This window comes from Neodiprion fabricii, chromosome 6 (genome assembly GCF_021155785.1).
Source record: "Neodiprion fabricii isolate iyNeoFabr1 chromosome 6, iyNeoFabr1.1, whole genome shotgun sequence".
NCBI classification, from domain to species: Eukaryota; Metazoa; Arthropoda; class Insecta; order Hymenoptera; family Diprionidae; genus Neodiprion; species Neodiprion fabricii.
In genome coordinates, this window is record NC_060244.1 from 5,385,689 (window position 1) to 5,398,119 (window position 12,431).

A 12,431-nucleotide genomic window follows, 5' to 3' on the forward strand; every position below is an offset into this window, starting at 1 on the left:
CAATAACATTCAAAAAGGCATAATATAACTTATTCTATTTCCTAACATCTAATGATTTGTCTATTGCTGCTTCTTATCTATGAACTGTTGCCACGATACTTTTTTTTGGATCAAAGTATTGATGCACAGAACTCAGTTTTTACTATTAAAATCGTAAATATAGAAATCATTATCATTTGACGTAACTAATGGGTATGCAAATACACAAAATGAAATAAAAAATAAAAAATTGTTACATAATTTCTCATTATCAATATTTCAGTACAACAATACACATCCCATATTTTTGCTTTGATAAAGTAACCCATTATATTTTATTCAAAGTGTAGATATCCTCATTAGTGGGAAGAAGTGCCTATCTTAAAGTATATGCCGATAATCTTGATGAAGGCAATTGATTTCAAGGCAAAAATATAATAATCAAGTTCACGTTAGATATTGATGATAATACGATAATCAGACAATAGTTAAATTACAGTTATATCAGGTTTGGCATAAGTTTATAAGCAAATGTACACGTATAATTTGTCTGTGATTTTCAGATTACCGTCCTATCAATAAGTATTTTATCGCAGGTTTTATTAACACGACTATTACACATGATATTATATACATATTATCACTTGATTTTCTGAAATTGTAGTGAACTGTACTGATAGTACCATGTTCATAATCAATAGCAAAAAGACTTAGAAAGTCTCTAACACTCTATTGATGGTGAATGCAACAATAAACCAGTAAACGAGACAATAAAATTTATTGCCGTACAGAGTTATATCAAGAATCATGCTACATGATAGTTAAAACTTCATGATCTAACACCTGACAACAGTACTAGGCATGTTGCGTGCGTGATAAATATCAGTCCATGAAGTAGGTTTAAGATTTTAACACTGAGTGGGGACAACCGAATGATAGATATATGAAGTGCCAATCATAAATTTGTGAAAGATACTTTGCACTCTGATCAGTTATCATTCAGTTACCTACACCATTCAGGGTACATTGTACCATTATTGTCACAATGTGGCTACCAGTGTCATTACTCATAGTTTCCCTGGTCGCTGGTATGTAGGAATTCAATCTAAAATATTAATTAAGAAAGTAAAATAGTTGAGCCAATTGAACATTAGAAACTATTTGTTAGCACCGTTTCACATGTTATTATATTTTCTTCACCTTCTTCTTTTCCTTTCTTCTTCTTCCGGTTCAAATTTCTGTTAATTCCAAGCCTGAAAATCAGTGACTCAGACCAATTTTACTGTATTCACTATTCCATGTCCTTTTTAAACAGGCCAATGCCAGACGATCGTCGAAATCGATGTTTCTGAGTCAAGGGCTTTCCATTACAGTATCAGTAACACAGAAATTGAAGATTGTCGTGTCACACTGCCGAGTGGAGATACATACGAACTGCTACCTAATGACACTCTTATATCGCTGGTCGATGAGAGGTACACAGTCTCCAGCTCTGATCAAACTGTAACGTGTGGTCTTTCCATCGATGCCACTACTTTCTCAGATAGTGGATCATATTTGTTAAACATAACAGATACAGATGGTGTTTCTTACCAAGCCAACTACGTCTTGCGAGTTCAAGGTTCGTATTGTTACTATCGCTTAAATATATCTTAGACTAGTTGTACCTTACTTTGTGATCTAAAAAATGACTTATCTCAATAATCCTAATCACTGTATTGTGCGTGATAGTAAATAAAAAGATGCCACTTTAGAATACTTGAATAATAAGGGGATAAAATCGAAACATGAAATGTCATCATTTTTCAAATCTCGTTACAGAGAGGACTTTCATTTGGCCATCAAGTACAATTGATCTTATCGCCACTGGATCAGTGTATATATTTCTTCCAAACATTGAAGAAACTGTTCAAAATTGTTATGTAACTCCCCCCGGGAGTGAGGAAGTAGAAGTGAAATACGGTGCCACAGTTAGCAGCACTATTACACAATGGAGTCCCAGTTCAAACTGTAAGTATATCGTATATGAAAAAAGAACATTTTCTTTAATTTAAACTCACAATCAGCATTGCACTGATCTTTAATTGTAATGAATTTCTACAGCATGGTGTGGTGTAGAGATTATGGATGTCAGCAGCGCGGGATACTGGAAGTTGACAGCAGCTGTAAATTCCACCCATCATTATTACAACAGGACTTTGTTAAAGCCGCAAGGTAATTAGACAAGTTTTTTGAAAACTAAAGTTAGATGACTAGAAATTTTCAGATTGAGGAAAGAATCGTTGTAACCAACTATTTATAAATGTTTCTTAGATTCTTCAATTCTGACTAGTACTTCAATGGTTGTTACTTCGGCTGTAGGTCAAAGTTTGACCGATTATATTGGTCACCAGAATGCCAGTTATTGCCAATTGACAAATCCGCAAGTAAGAAACTATAACTTGCACACATACATAATATATGTGAAATAACTTACATAAGTTAATTGACCACTCTATAAAAATTGTTACTGCCATATCGACGTTTCATGCATTGACCTTTAATTATAGTTTCAAACAGAAACTAAACAACATTCCTAATGTAATTTAGGGAGAAATCGAACAAGTAGTGGCTGGCCGTTGCAGCTTCAATTTATCGATGGTTACCACTCAACATAATGGAACTTGGATAGCTTCTACAGGATTAAAGGGGTTTGCTACTGAGATAACGGAAGAGATTGACTTGGATGTTGCAGGTAATGCCTTTAAAACACTGTAGAAAATCTTGTATAGCTTGAAGCACAACGCTCTGGATGAAAATTTATTGACTAATGAATTTTTATGTAGCAATCTCATACATCTATGCTGCATCTTCTGAGAATGAAGTTATCAGTGGAGCAATTGATCTGTATTGCAGAGTTGATGGAGCGGAAAGCGAGGTAAAAAGAAATCAATCTTCATCTGTGCAAAGTATTTCCTGTTTTTAGCACGTGAAAAGGACCTTGTCATATTTGAAATGTCCTATTTCAGGTCTGTCGGTTTGTATCCCCAGACGGTACCGGTGTCTCTATGGTAATTGGTGTAGGTAATGAAAAGTATGCACCTTATTACGATCCTGACGGGTTGTACACGTGTGGTTTGACTATCTTGGAGTTATCCAGCAATGATTATGGAACTTGGACGTGTTATACCGGCACCGCAAGTGACTTGAGAATAGGATATATTTCAGTTACAGCGGATGAAACTGAAAACGATACCACCCGATGTACGACCACATATTGATACTGATAATCTTTTCCACAACATCCTCAATGCATAGATAATTGGTGAACTAATTTTTAGAATCAATTCAATCTTTCGAAATTGTATACATTACCTCCTTTGATATTCAGATCTTTGTGAATAATTATTGTTCATTTATGAAACAATAAGTACACAACATTTTATAGAGAGTGTAAGCAAATCATTGTATGCTGTAACAAGAATTTTCCCATTTATTTCTAGCCTCGAGCTCTTCGACTACGTCGATCTCGGTTTCGGAGTCGTACACGGCATACAGTGTTTACAACGAGTCTTTAACATTGACCTGTAGTGCTTTAACAAGTCTGAACTATTGCTGGTTCAAGCATCCGAATGGTTCTTATTACGCAGCTGTCCCTGATGCATCTGATAATGGGTTATGGGTTTATTCTGGAAATGGCTTGTCCCTTGGTTCGTGTGCAATCACTTTTACATATTCAACATATAATGATACTGGGACTTGGACATGTAACATGGGTATTACTGGGCAACCGACAGATGTCAGTGTCGATATCACCGTTAAGATAACATGTAAGTATTTGAATCATACACTAGTTATCTAGTGTGATGAAACTTCTATTAGAAATGTTACTTTGCTAATCAGTGCATAATATTATTTGCAGATCTTCACCTTCTGTTTTAATTTAAATAATAATTTGCTACTTTTAAAACCTTGCAGCAAGCGCTTTGGCGGCTACATCTATTGAAGAAAGTGATGGTAATGCAGTTGTTGTGTGTACTGTTTTGAATACCACAAAAGCATTGTCCTACTGTCGTTTTATTAGGCCTGACGGTGTTGGCATCAATGCTCTGTATGCTGATAGCGATTCTAGATATAGGTGAGTCTCCAATTAATAAAAAATTGATTATACGAATTATCTTCAGAAAATGAATTTTAATCTTATCTGGCTTAGTTTGAATGTAAGTGACACATTTACATCAACAGTATCATCACAGTAATGCGATGTCTGCAGATTGATCTCACATGTTCTTATCTACTTGTACTTGTATTGAGCGTTGTAGAGTAAATCTTTTAATATTGATCTATCGATTCTCACGTTTTAAAAAGATACTAGGTGTTAATCGTATACCTAATTTATACTATGAAATATAAACTGTTTTCAAACAGCACACACTGGTTTTGTAGTAGAATACATTCGATTACATTGGTTCATTATTCCAGCCTGACCGGAACTCCTGCCCGAGGAACATGTGGCCTTGCAATCTCTGAAGTTGAAGATGTTGATATAGGGACATGGGTTTGTGCTGGAAGACTAGAATCTTACAGTTCTGAAATTTCCGATACATTCAGCCTGAGTTCAGGTAAACGTTCTTCTACGCGATAAAAAACTAATGTATCGACATGTATCCAAGTTCCTTGAGCATATGTTTGAAACTAATGATATTTTCTTTCTTTTAGCATCGAAAATTGGATTCAGCTTACTTCTGCTAGGAACTACTACACTCAAAACTTTCTTTTCCTGAGACCGTTTGCTTACGTTTTGATTAGTTTTGAAATCTGTGTAATTTTCACTTCATTCTCGATGAAATAAAAGTGATTTACCCGGTATGTCTAAAGATTACTACACGTTTGAAAGCTAGGATGAGGTTGGCATGTCTATTCTTTTGATACATTGTTCTTGTGTAACTGATAAATATAGGACATTGTGTAGATTAAAAGTTGGGTACGGTAAACGAGTACATAATTGATGCATTTTCTACTCAGCATTGCGTTGGAAATGGCACGACCAGCATCAATGGTTTCTAAAAACTACCTAACGCTAAGTCTTGGCTTTGCCGTTTTTACTTCTGTGATAGGTAATTACGTATATTAAGGTATCAGCAATTGTAAAATATGAATTTTGCGTTACGTATCACACTTACATGACAGATTAAATATATATTGCCACACAAATACGGATTATACATTTTTTTTTTTGCGATAAAAATAATTTTCAATCATAAATCAAATATATTATATGTTGCAATGACTAACTTTAAGCGTAATTATACTAGCATCAGATCTAAGGCGTATCTTACCGCTGGATTTGAAAATTCGAGAAGGAGAAGATCTTCAGCTTCGGCTGACAAGTGCATTACCTAACATGGTATCGTGCTATGTAAAGACACCGTTATTAACAAGCTTTAACCTCGAGAGCGGAGAATCTGACAGTTCGAACAGAATAAACTACTGGACGGAGAATGGGGAATGTGGCGTTAGAGCACGAAGTGTAACGAAAGATGATACAGGAAGGTGGAGACTTACTGCTAAAAATGCTAGTCATACGCTTGTAGATGCAACGTTCGTCGAGGTCTTAGGTAAGTAACTTATATGCAGAAACTTTGAATTAGCTGAACCAAGTGATTATGGAAAGTAATCGATCGTAATAACCAGAATAAAAATAACTGAGCGTTGTTGTGTCATTAATTTTAGATAAAGTGAGCGAGTCAGAGAAAAGTTATGATATCGAAAGTGGCTTAGAATACACTCTGATGCTTAAAGAAAACACCAAGTATTGCTCGGTAAGTTATATTATTTCTTCATGACCGAGAAAAATTTTTATTTTTAATTTTAACCGGACTTAATTACATGAATCTGATTGTGGGTACAGGTTGACCAACCTCATTCTGAAGTGACTCTCCTCGTAGGTGGGGAGTGTAAAGTTGAACTACAGCAACCTACCGCTGCCATTCGGGGCAACTGGAAGGCAACAACAGGAGTAGTTGGTCAATTGCAGGAAATACCTGCTAAGGTGGAACTAAATGTTTACCGTAAGTCTCGGAACATACACATTTGTCAAGTAGCGTCTTGTTACTGAAAAATTTTCTAACACTATGTTATACCCTGTAGAAGACCAGCTTGCAGTTGGATATGTAATACATCATGATTCCAATACCATAAATGCTTACTGCAACCTTAGGGATAGTGAAAAGGAATTGGAGTTTTGTCGATTTGTACGACCTGACAGCACACAGGTATTTATTACCGCTTGCGAGAATACATAGAATTTCACGAAAAGAACGAATGGACACGATACGACTTGCTTCGTTGGGCTGCTATTAATTTTGGAAATATTTGATATTTTGGTTGTTGAATACTGATTTGTGAAGGTTTATAAAAGTGACTTTCAGACAGGCTATCAATTGAGTGAGGGCTTACACAGCGGAAGGTACGGGTACTATGGAGCAGGACTCAAGAATGGCGAGTGCGGTATAACAATTGAAACGCCCACGCAGGAGGATTATGGGCAATGGCAGTGCTCTGTTGGTGTTAAGGATGAAGTCCCATTTGGTACCTACGTTCAGATATCAAGTGGTGCTAATCGTGCTGCAGTTGTTAGAGGTAAATTGGAGAATGGGAACTGACGACACAATTATGTAAATAAAGATATCAGTGAAACAAAATTGTTTTTAGGCCAAGCTTTACCAACAGAAGCAACAGCTACTTACGTACATGGCAAATTACAGCTCAGATGTGAAGCTAATGTCCCAATAAGTTACTGTTGGTTCCTCGGACCAGATGGCGAAATTTTCACACCGACCCAATCACTGCAGCAAGAAGACCTACCATACAAGTATTAATCTATACCACTGCGATATTTTAACTTTAACTAAAATTTAACTTTTTCACAGGTATATTGGTAACGGATTCGGGAAAGGGCAATGTGGTATGGAGATAAAGACTGCAGAAGTTAAACACAAGGGACAGTGGACATGTCACATGGGTCCTAGTACACCTGGGTTTGAACTAATATCCACTATTGATGTTGCGGTTTCAGGTAAGATTAACTTGAAAAATCTGAATATTATGCTTTCGACAAAGCAATCAAAACATGCATAATTTTGAAGTTTAAATTTCAGAGACACCTCTGGCAGCAAAGAATCGTCACATCAGTACTATAAGTCAACGAACTTTGACCTTAGAATGCAGGACTGTTCCCGAAAAAATTTCTATCAGTTATTGTAGATTCCTCATGCCTGATGGTACCGGAATTCATATAAGTGATGAAATATCTGAAAATAAGTAAGAAATAATACGTGATCAAACGGGCGTCAGACTATTTGTAACAAGCACGAGTGATGTAATTATATCTGTGCATTATTTACAGTCCATTGTTACTTGGAAACGCACATTATTCATTTTATGGCGATGGCTTGCGATTAGGTGGCTGTGGATTGAAAGTCGACAGGATATTGCCTAAGCACTTAGGCACTTGGACTTGTGCTGCTCGTCTAGAAGTTTCGATAAACAATAGCGAAGTATTTGACACGATCGTCGTATCAACTACAGAATCATCATCACAAAACGCTGCTGGAGAAGGTGCAGGTCTTATTTAGTAATGTTTATAAATATCAGTTTTAGGAAAAGTCATCTTTTCAGCCGAAGATGATTTAATTTTTTTAATCATTAGTAACTATGACATACGCTGTTTTAAAAGAATGCGTTAATCTATAATAATTTTTTTTGTAACTATAGAAAATCTAACTGCCAGTGCAACTGCTGGTATAGTATCTGGAGTACTAATCTTGGCAGGACTTCTCGCAGCAGGATCTGTGTACATGGTGAAATGGATTAAGGCCAGACAATTGCAGGTAATTTTAATTTCTTGACAATGTGTAAAAATTAGAAAATTTACGAGCTATATAATCGGAATTTTTATGAGAATTATATTTCTACATAAGCAGATTTCACATGCAAACTTTATATGATTGCCTTTATTACGTTTCAGGACAATACCAGCAGACTAGAAGTAATTTCTGTATCCACAGACGAATCCAGAAGAAGTTCTAGTTCAACGAATTCTGGCATTAGTTTAGCAGACATGGCACCTCGCAATGGACGGGCATAAGTTATCGGATTGTAGTATAAAAATACGAATGCTTTTGTTAAAAATGGAGAACGGCTAACAACAGAAATCCCCGAAAATTTTTTTTTTTTTGTTTTATCGTTAAACTAAAGTCAATAAATCAAATTATCGTGCAATGCACGGATTGATGAAAGTTTCTTCAGAACGACAAGTAAACGAATGAATGACTTAGTTTCTTTTTACAGCGGCGTAAAATCATTTTTTTTCTCTGCCATTCTTTAATCAGTCGCATTGACACAGCCCGGAATAATTTTCGAATATAGCTTATAAAAGTATCAAGCTAACTTTTGAAACACTTTGATATCGCGTCATGCGATGCTCTTCTAATCATTTTAAGTTCAAAAATGGCGCCATGCGCACCGATCGATAGTCCATCTGAAGTTGGCTTCAACGATTGTGTGTATGCGACTGTATCCGATAAGTGCGATAGCACGATCAAAGCGCTGCCCATGTGGTCGAAAATCGGTTACCTTCGTACCCGTGAGGTTTCTCTCTGTTACGGTCACGTTCGTCTTCGAAGAAAAAACCGGTGCCTGTACCGTTTTTCACGGAAAGAAAATTTTATTTTCATGTTGCAAAAACCCGTGAATTCAGACAAATATATCAGCAAGCGTAAAAAGATTGTCAAACAGTGCGAACGAGATCAAGATGGGTAAAGCAAAGAAAGGAAAACGAGCTGGCAAGGAGGAGGAGATGTGAGTTTATTTTCAGACAGATTGCAGCATTTCTTGTACCTTGAAGGTCGACCACTTAGATCTTTCTCTTTTATTATTTAATTTCTAATGTCACTTAACGTAAGAAATGACTTGTGTCAAAAATTATTCCCATAACCAATGGTCAAACTTTCTCTAACCAATCAAGAAACATATGTTAACTTCGTTGCATAGGTTATGTTAGATGCTAACAGCAACACAAACCTATTTATGTCTGCAATGAATACTGGATTTCTATTTCCTTTGCAAACCTTCTCGAGCAGTCGATACTTCCTGTGGAATTGAATAAAATTCAATTTTACAATTTAATCTATTTATTTCTCACTATTTACTCTGTAAACATTCATCCTACGATACAGTTCATCATGTCCTAAGATGCAGTGGTATTATTTGTTCTCTGAATTTGCAGGGACAGTGATGTCGACGTAGAAGATCAAACCATCGAAGAGCCTGTGAAAGCAAAGGTCAAAGGAAAAGATAAGAAAAAGAAACAGGGAACTGATGCAAGTTCTGAGAAGTTTAATGAAAAAAAGAGGGATGAGTCTACTGATGAGTCCGAAGATGAAAAACCTAGGGCGAAGGGAAAACCTAAAAAAGGAAAAAAATCACAAGATTCAGATGATGATTTTGAAATGGAAAAGCCAAAAGTTGTGGCTAAAGCAAAGGCAAAAGGCAAGGCATTCAATTAGTTCAAACAATTCTGGACTTGCTTTGTACCCAAACGCTGATTGCAACTTTATTTTTGACTCTAGTTCCAGCTAAAGCTGGCTTTGCTCTTCTGCAAATGGAAGGCGATGATGATGATGATAATGATGACGATGAGGAGGATATACACCTGAGCGACGATGATTCTGAGGAAGCTGTTAGCGTTAAGAATACTAAGCTGCAACAACAACAAAAGAAACAAGAGCCTCAAGGAAAAAAAGGAAAAAAAGGTATTTACTCAATTGTTCAATAAGGTATCTTAATAAAGCCTTAGTTTTACGATTTTTATCAGCAATCCAGAATTTTTCCGATATTTGATAGGTAAAAAGAAACGTAACGACAGCGAAGAAGACATTGAGAAAGTGCTGGCTGAATTAGAGCTTGAATATTCTGGACAAAAGAAAGAGCCGGCAATTGTAGAAACTGTAACGGAAAAACTTCAAACAACGAATATATCGAAGAAAGATATCGAAGAAAAATATGAAAATAAGGAAGATGAGCTTAATGAGAATGAAGGAGAAGGTGGAACTGTGAAAACGGCTGCTCAGAAAAAAAAGGAAAAGAAAGAACGAGAAAGGCAAAAGAAGTTAGCCCAGAAAAAAGCTGTGAGTAATCCCAAATTGCATTTAAGAGTACTTGATTTTTCGAAACGGTTTAATCTATCAATTACTTTACATTACAGGAAGCGGTTAAAAAATCCGAAGGTGTCACTTTGTCACAAGAAAACAAAACGACGGTTGAAGTGATACCCAAACCGACTGAAGAAAAGGTTGATCGTACAGAAAAAGAAACGGATTTAGTTGAAGGTGACGATGATGGTGGTGAAGAAGATAATAAGAAGAAAAAGAAAAAAGGTGCCAAAGAAGATCCAAAAGACAAAGGTATTACTGACTACAATATAGTTTCTGTAATAGTTACAAAGCTTGTGTCACATATTTCTTCTTGTATGCATTTACTGGTTTATCTTGTTATTGTAACTTCTGCTTACATTATATTTGTTTACAGACAAAGGGAAAGGTCCTGGCAAGAAAACTATTGCTGCAATGCAAGAAGCTTTGAAAAAACTCAAAGAGGATGAAGAAAAATTGAGACGTGAAGAAGAAGAGAGAATTAGGGAAGAAGAAATGCGGGAAAAAGCGAGATTAGAACAATTACAGTTGGAACAAGAGAGGAAGGAGAAGAAGAAACTAAAGGAGAAACAAAGAAAAGAACGGTTGAAGGCAGAAGGAAAACTTCTAACAAGCAAGCAGAAATTAGACAGGGCAAGAGCGCAGGCGATGATTGATGCTCTGAAAGCAAAAGGTGTAGATCTGCCAGATGTTGGTGAAAAGAAAGCACGGCCAGGTGAGCAAATATTCTAATGCGTTTGAATATTCGAACCCCCTGAATGTAGAATACTTAATTTAAACAATATTCAATATCTAGGTACCCGAGTGAGACCCAGCAAGGTGAAGCAACAGCTGAGTACCGAAGAAAAAGAGAAAGATGAAGAAAAAAAATCAGAGAGCGTCGAAAATCCAGATCAAGTGCAAGTGGAAATAGTAGATCAGCAGTTGCCAGAAGAGCCTAAAAAAGAAGCTGAGGTTAAGGACTCTTGGGATGCTGAATCTACAGAAGAGGAGCAGGAAGAAGGTATCTTACGCTTGTTTTAGTTCATTTTTCCATATTCTAAACTTCACAGACACGTTATTTCACAGTTTCTTTAATTTCATTTTTTGTTATTGAAGATCAATTTGAGGAAACGTCGAAACCGGAAAAACCAACAGCGCAACAAATAGCCAAGTCCCAGCAGTCACCGGGCAAGAAGGAATCGTCTGCAAGTGAATCTGAGACTGTTAGCGGTAGCGAATCTGAAACACAATCTGAATCTGACGATGACAGTGAACCTGATGACAAAAAGACTGATGCCGAACGTAAAAAAGAACGTGCCAGAAACAGGATACAAACTCGCAGAATTGAAGCAGAAAAGAAAAAAACCCTAGACAACCTTCGAGCAGCTGTGGTATGCGTACTGGGGCATGTAGATACTGGGAAAACGAAAATTCTCGATAAACTTAGGAGAACAAATGTTCAAGACGGGGAGGCAGGTGGTATTACTCAACAAATTGGTGCAACCAACGTACCGATAGAAGCCATTCAAGAATCTACGAAATATGTCAAAGGCGTAAGTTTTTTCAGTACCATGAATTTTAACAGATTGTCAATGAGAGTTTTGATTTTTATCTTACGGAAAGGTATTCTTATGAAATGTATTAACGAAATTTCTGTATTTTAGTTTGCAGACAAAAAATTCAAGATTCCCGGTCTTCTGATTATAGACACACCTGGGCATGAATCGTTTAGTAATTTGAGGAACAGAGGATCATCACTCTGTGATATCGCCATCTTGGTCGTTGATATAATGCACGGACTGGAACCGCAAACAATTGAAAGTATTAATTTGCTCAAAGCAAAGAAGTGCCCGTTCGTTGTTGCTCTCAACAAAATAGACAGGTAAACAATGCATAGATCAGAAGTTATTTGAATCATAGAAATTGCCTTGATTCTTCCTATTCAATTCGATCAAACTTTCCAAACCGCTATGAAATCTCTGCCTAACATGACGTGACTTTTTCATCATCAGATTATACGATTGGCAAACAATGAGTCGAAAGGATGTGCAAGACGTTATAAAAAATCAGGCGCCCAATACGCAACGAGAATTTGAAACAAGGGCGAAGGAAGTGGTCGTCCAGTTCGCAGAGCAGGCTTTAAACGCAGCATTATTCTATGAGAATCCAGATCCTCGGAGTTACATCTCTTTAGTGCCAACCAGTGCCGTAACGGGTAATATGTAATACCGAACTTAAGTTTTGAGTCGTTTAATTAAGTTTACGTATAGTGAAATA

General features: G+C 36.5%; 3 protein-coding genes across 3 annotated transcripts in view; all 3 read left to right on the plus strand.

Annotated features, from left to right (window-relative positions):
- The first annotated feature begins 109 nt into the window (after positions 1–109).
- LOC124185157 lies at positions 110–5,178 on the plus strand. Its single transcript, XM_046575621.1, has 12 exons — positions 110–1,067; positions 1,295–1,600; positions 1,801–1,989; positions 2,083–2,193; positions 2,293–2,405; positions 2,569–2,713; positions 2,805–2,896; positions 2,988–3,222; positions 3,462–3,788; positions 3,937–4,096; positions 4,441–4,580; positions 4,678–5,178. The coding sequence occupies exons 1-12, from the start codon at positions 1,025–1,027 to the stop codon at positions 4,740–4,742; spliced, it is 1,926 nt and encodes a 641-aa protein (XP_046431577.1). The 5' UTR covers positions 110–1,024; the 3' UTR covers positions 4,743–5,178.
- Positions 4,967–8,448, plus strand: LOC124185158. Its single transcript, XM_046575622.1, has 12 exons — positions 4,967–5,075; positions 5,274–5,576; positions 5,692–5,780; positions 5,870–6,029; positions 6,109–6,233; positions 6,390–6,600; positions 6,673–6,832; positions 6,891–7,036; positions 7,119–7,281; positions 7,367–7,578; positions 7,735–7,850; positions 7,988–8,448. Exons 1-12 carry the CDS (start codon positions 4,967–4,969, stop codon positions 8,105–8,107), a joined length of 1,914 nt encoding a protein of 637 aa, XP_046431578.1. The 3' UTR covers positions 8,108–8,448.
- Positions 8,449–8,603: 155 nt separating this feature from the next.
- Positions 8,604–12,431, plus strand: part of LOC124185151 (eukaryotic translation initiation factor 5B) — a 54,660-nt gene continuing 50,832 nt past the window's right edge. The window contains exons 1-10 of the mRNA XM_046575604.1: positions 8,604–8,820; positions 9,248–9,510; positions 9,591–9,773; positions 9,865–10,148; positions 10,226–10,424; positions 10,549–10,887; positions 10,969–11,175; positions 11,271–11,707; positions 11,819–12,036; positions 12,167–12,369. Coding sequence (XP_046431560.1) covers positions 8,774–8,820; positions 9,248–9,510; positions 9,591–9,773; positions 9,865–10,148; positions 10,226–10,424; positions 10,549–10,887; positions 10,969–11,175; positions 11,271–11,707; positions 11,819–12,036; positions 12,167–12,369 — 2,380 coding nt within the window. The 5' untranslated portion in view covers positions 8,604–8,773. The remainder of the gene's footprint in view (positions 8,821–9,247; positions 9,511–9,590; positions 9,774–9,864; positions 10,149–10,225; positions 10,425–10,548; positions 10,888–10,968; positions 11,176–11,270; positions 11,708–11,818; positions 12,037–12,166; positions 12,370–12,431) is intronic.

Excerpts from the sequence above, each read along its gene's own strand:
- LOC124185157 (XM_046575621.1), top strand. The coding sequence starts at position 1,025 with ATGTGGCTACCAGTGTCATTACTCATAGTTTCCCTGGTCGCTG. Across the intron at positions 2,714-2,804 it reads GATTGACTTGGATGTTGCAG|CAATCTCATACATCTATGCT; the intron begins GTAATGCCTTTA and ends ATTTTTATGTAG. Across the intron at positions 4,097-4,440 it reads GATAGCGATTCTAGATATAG|CCTGACCGGAACTCCTGCCC; the intron begins GTGAGTCTCCAA and ends TCATTATTCCAG.
- LOC124185158 (XM_046575622.1), top strand. The coding sequence starts at position 4,967 with ATGCATTTTCTACTCAGCATTGCGTTGGAAATGGCACGACCAGCATCA. Across the intron at positions 5,076-5,273 it reads CGTTTTTACTTCTGTGATAG|CATCAGATCTAAGGCGTATC; the intron begins GTAATTACGTAT and ends TAATTATACTAG. Across the intron at positions 5,577-5,691 it reads AACGTTCGTCGAGGTCTTAG|ATAAAGTGAGCGAGTCAGAG; the intron begins GTAAGTAACTTA and ends CATTAATTTTAG.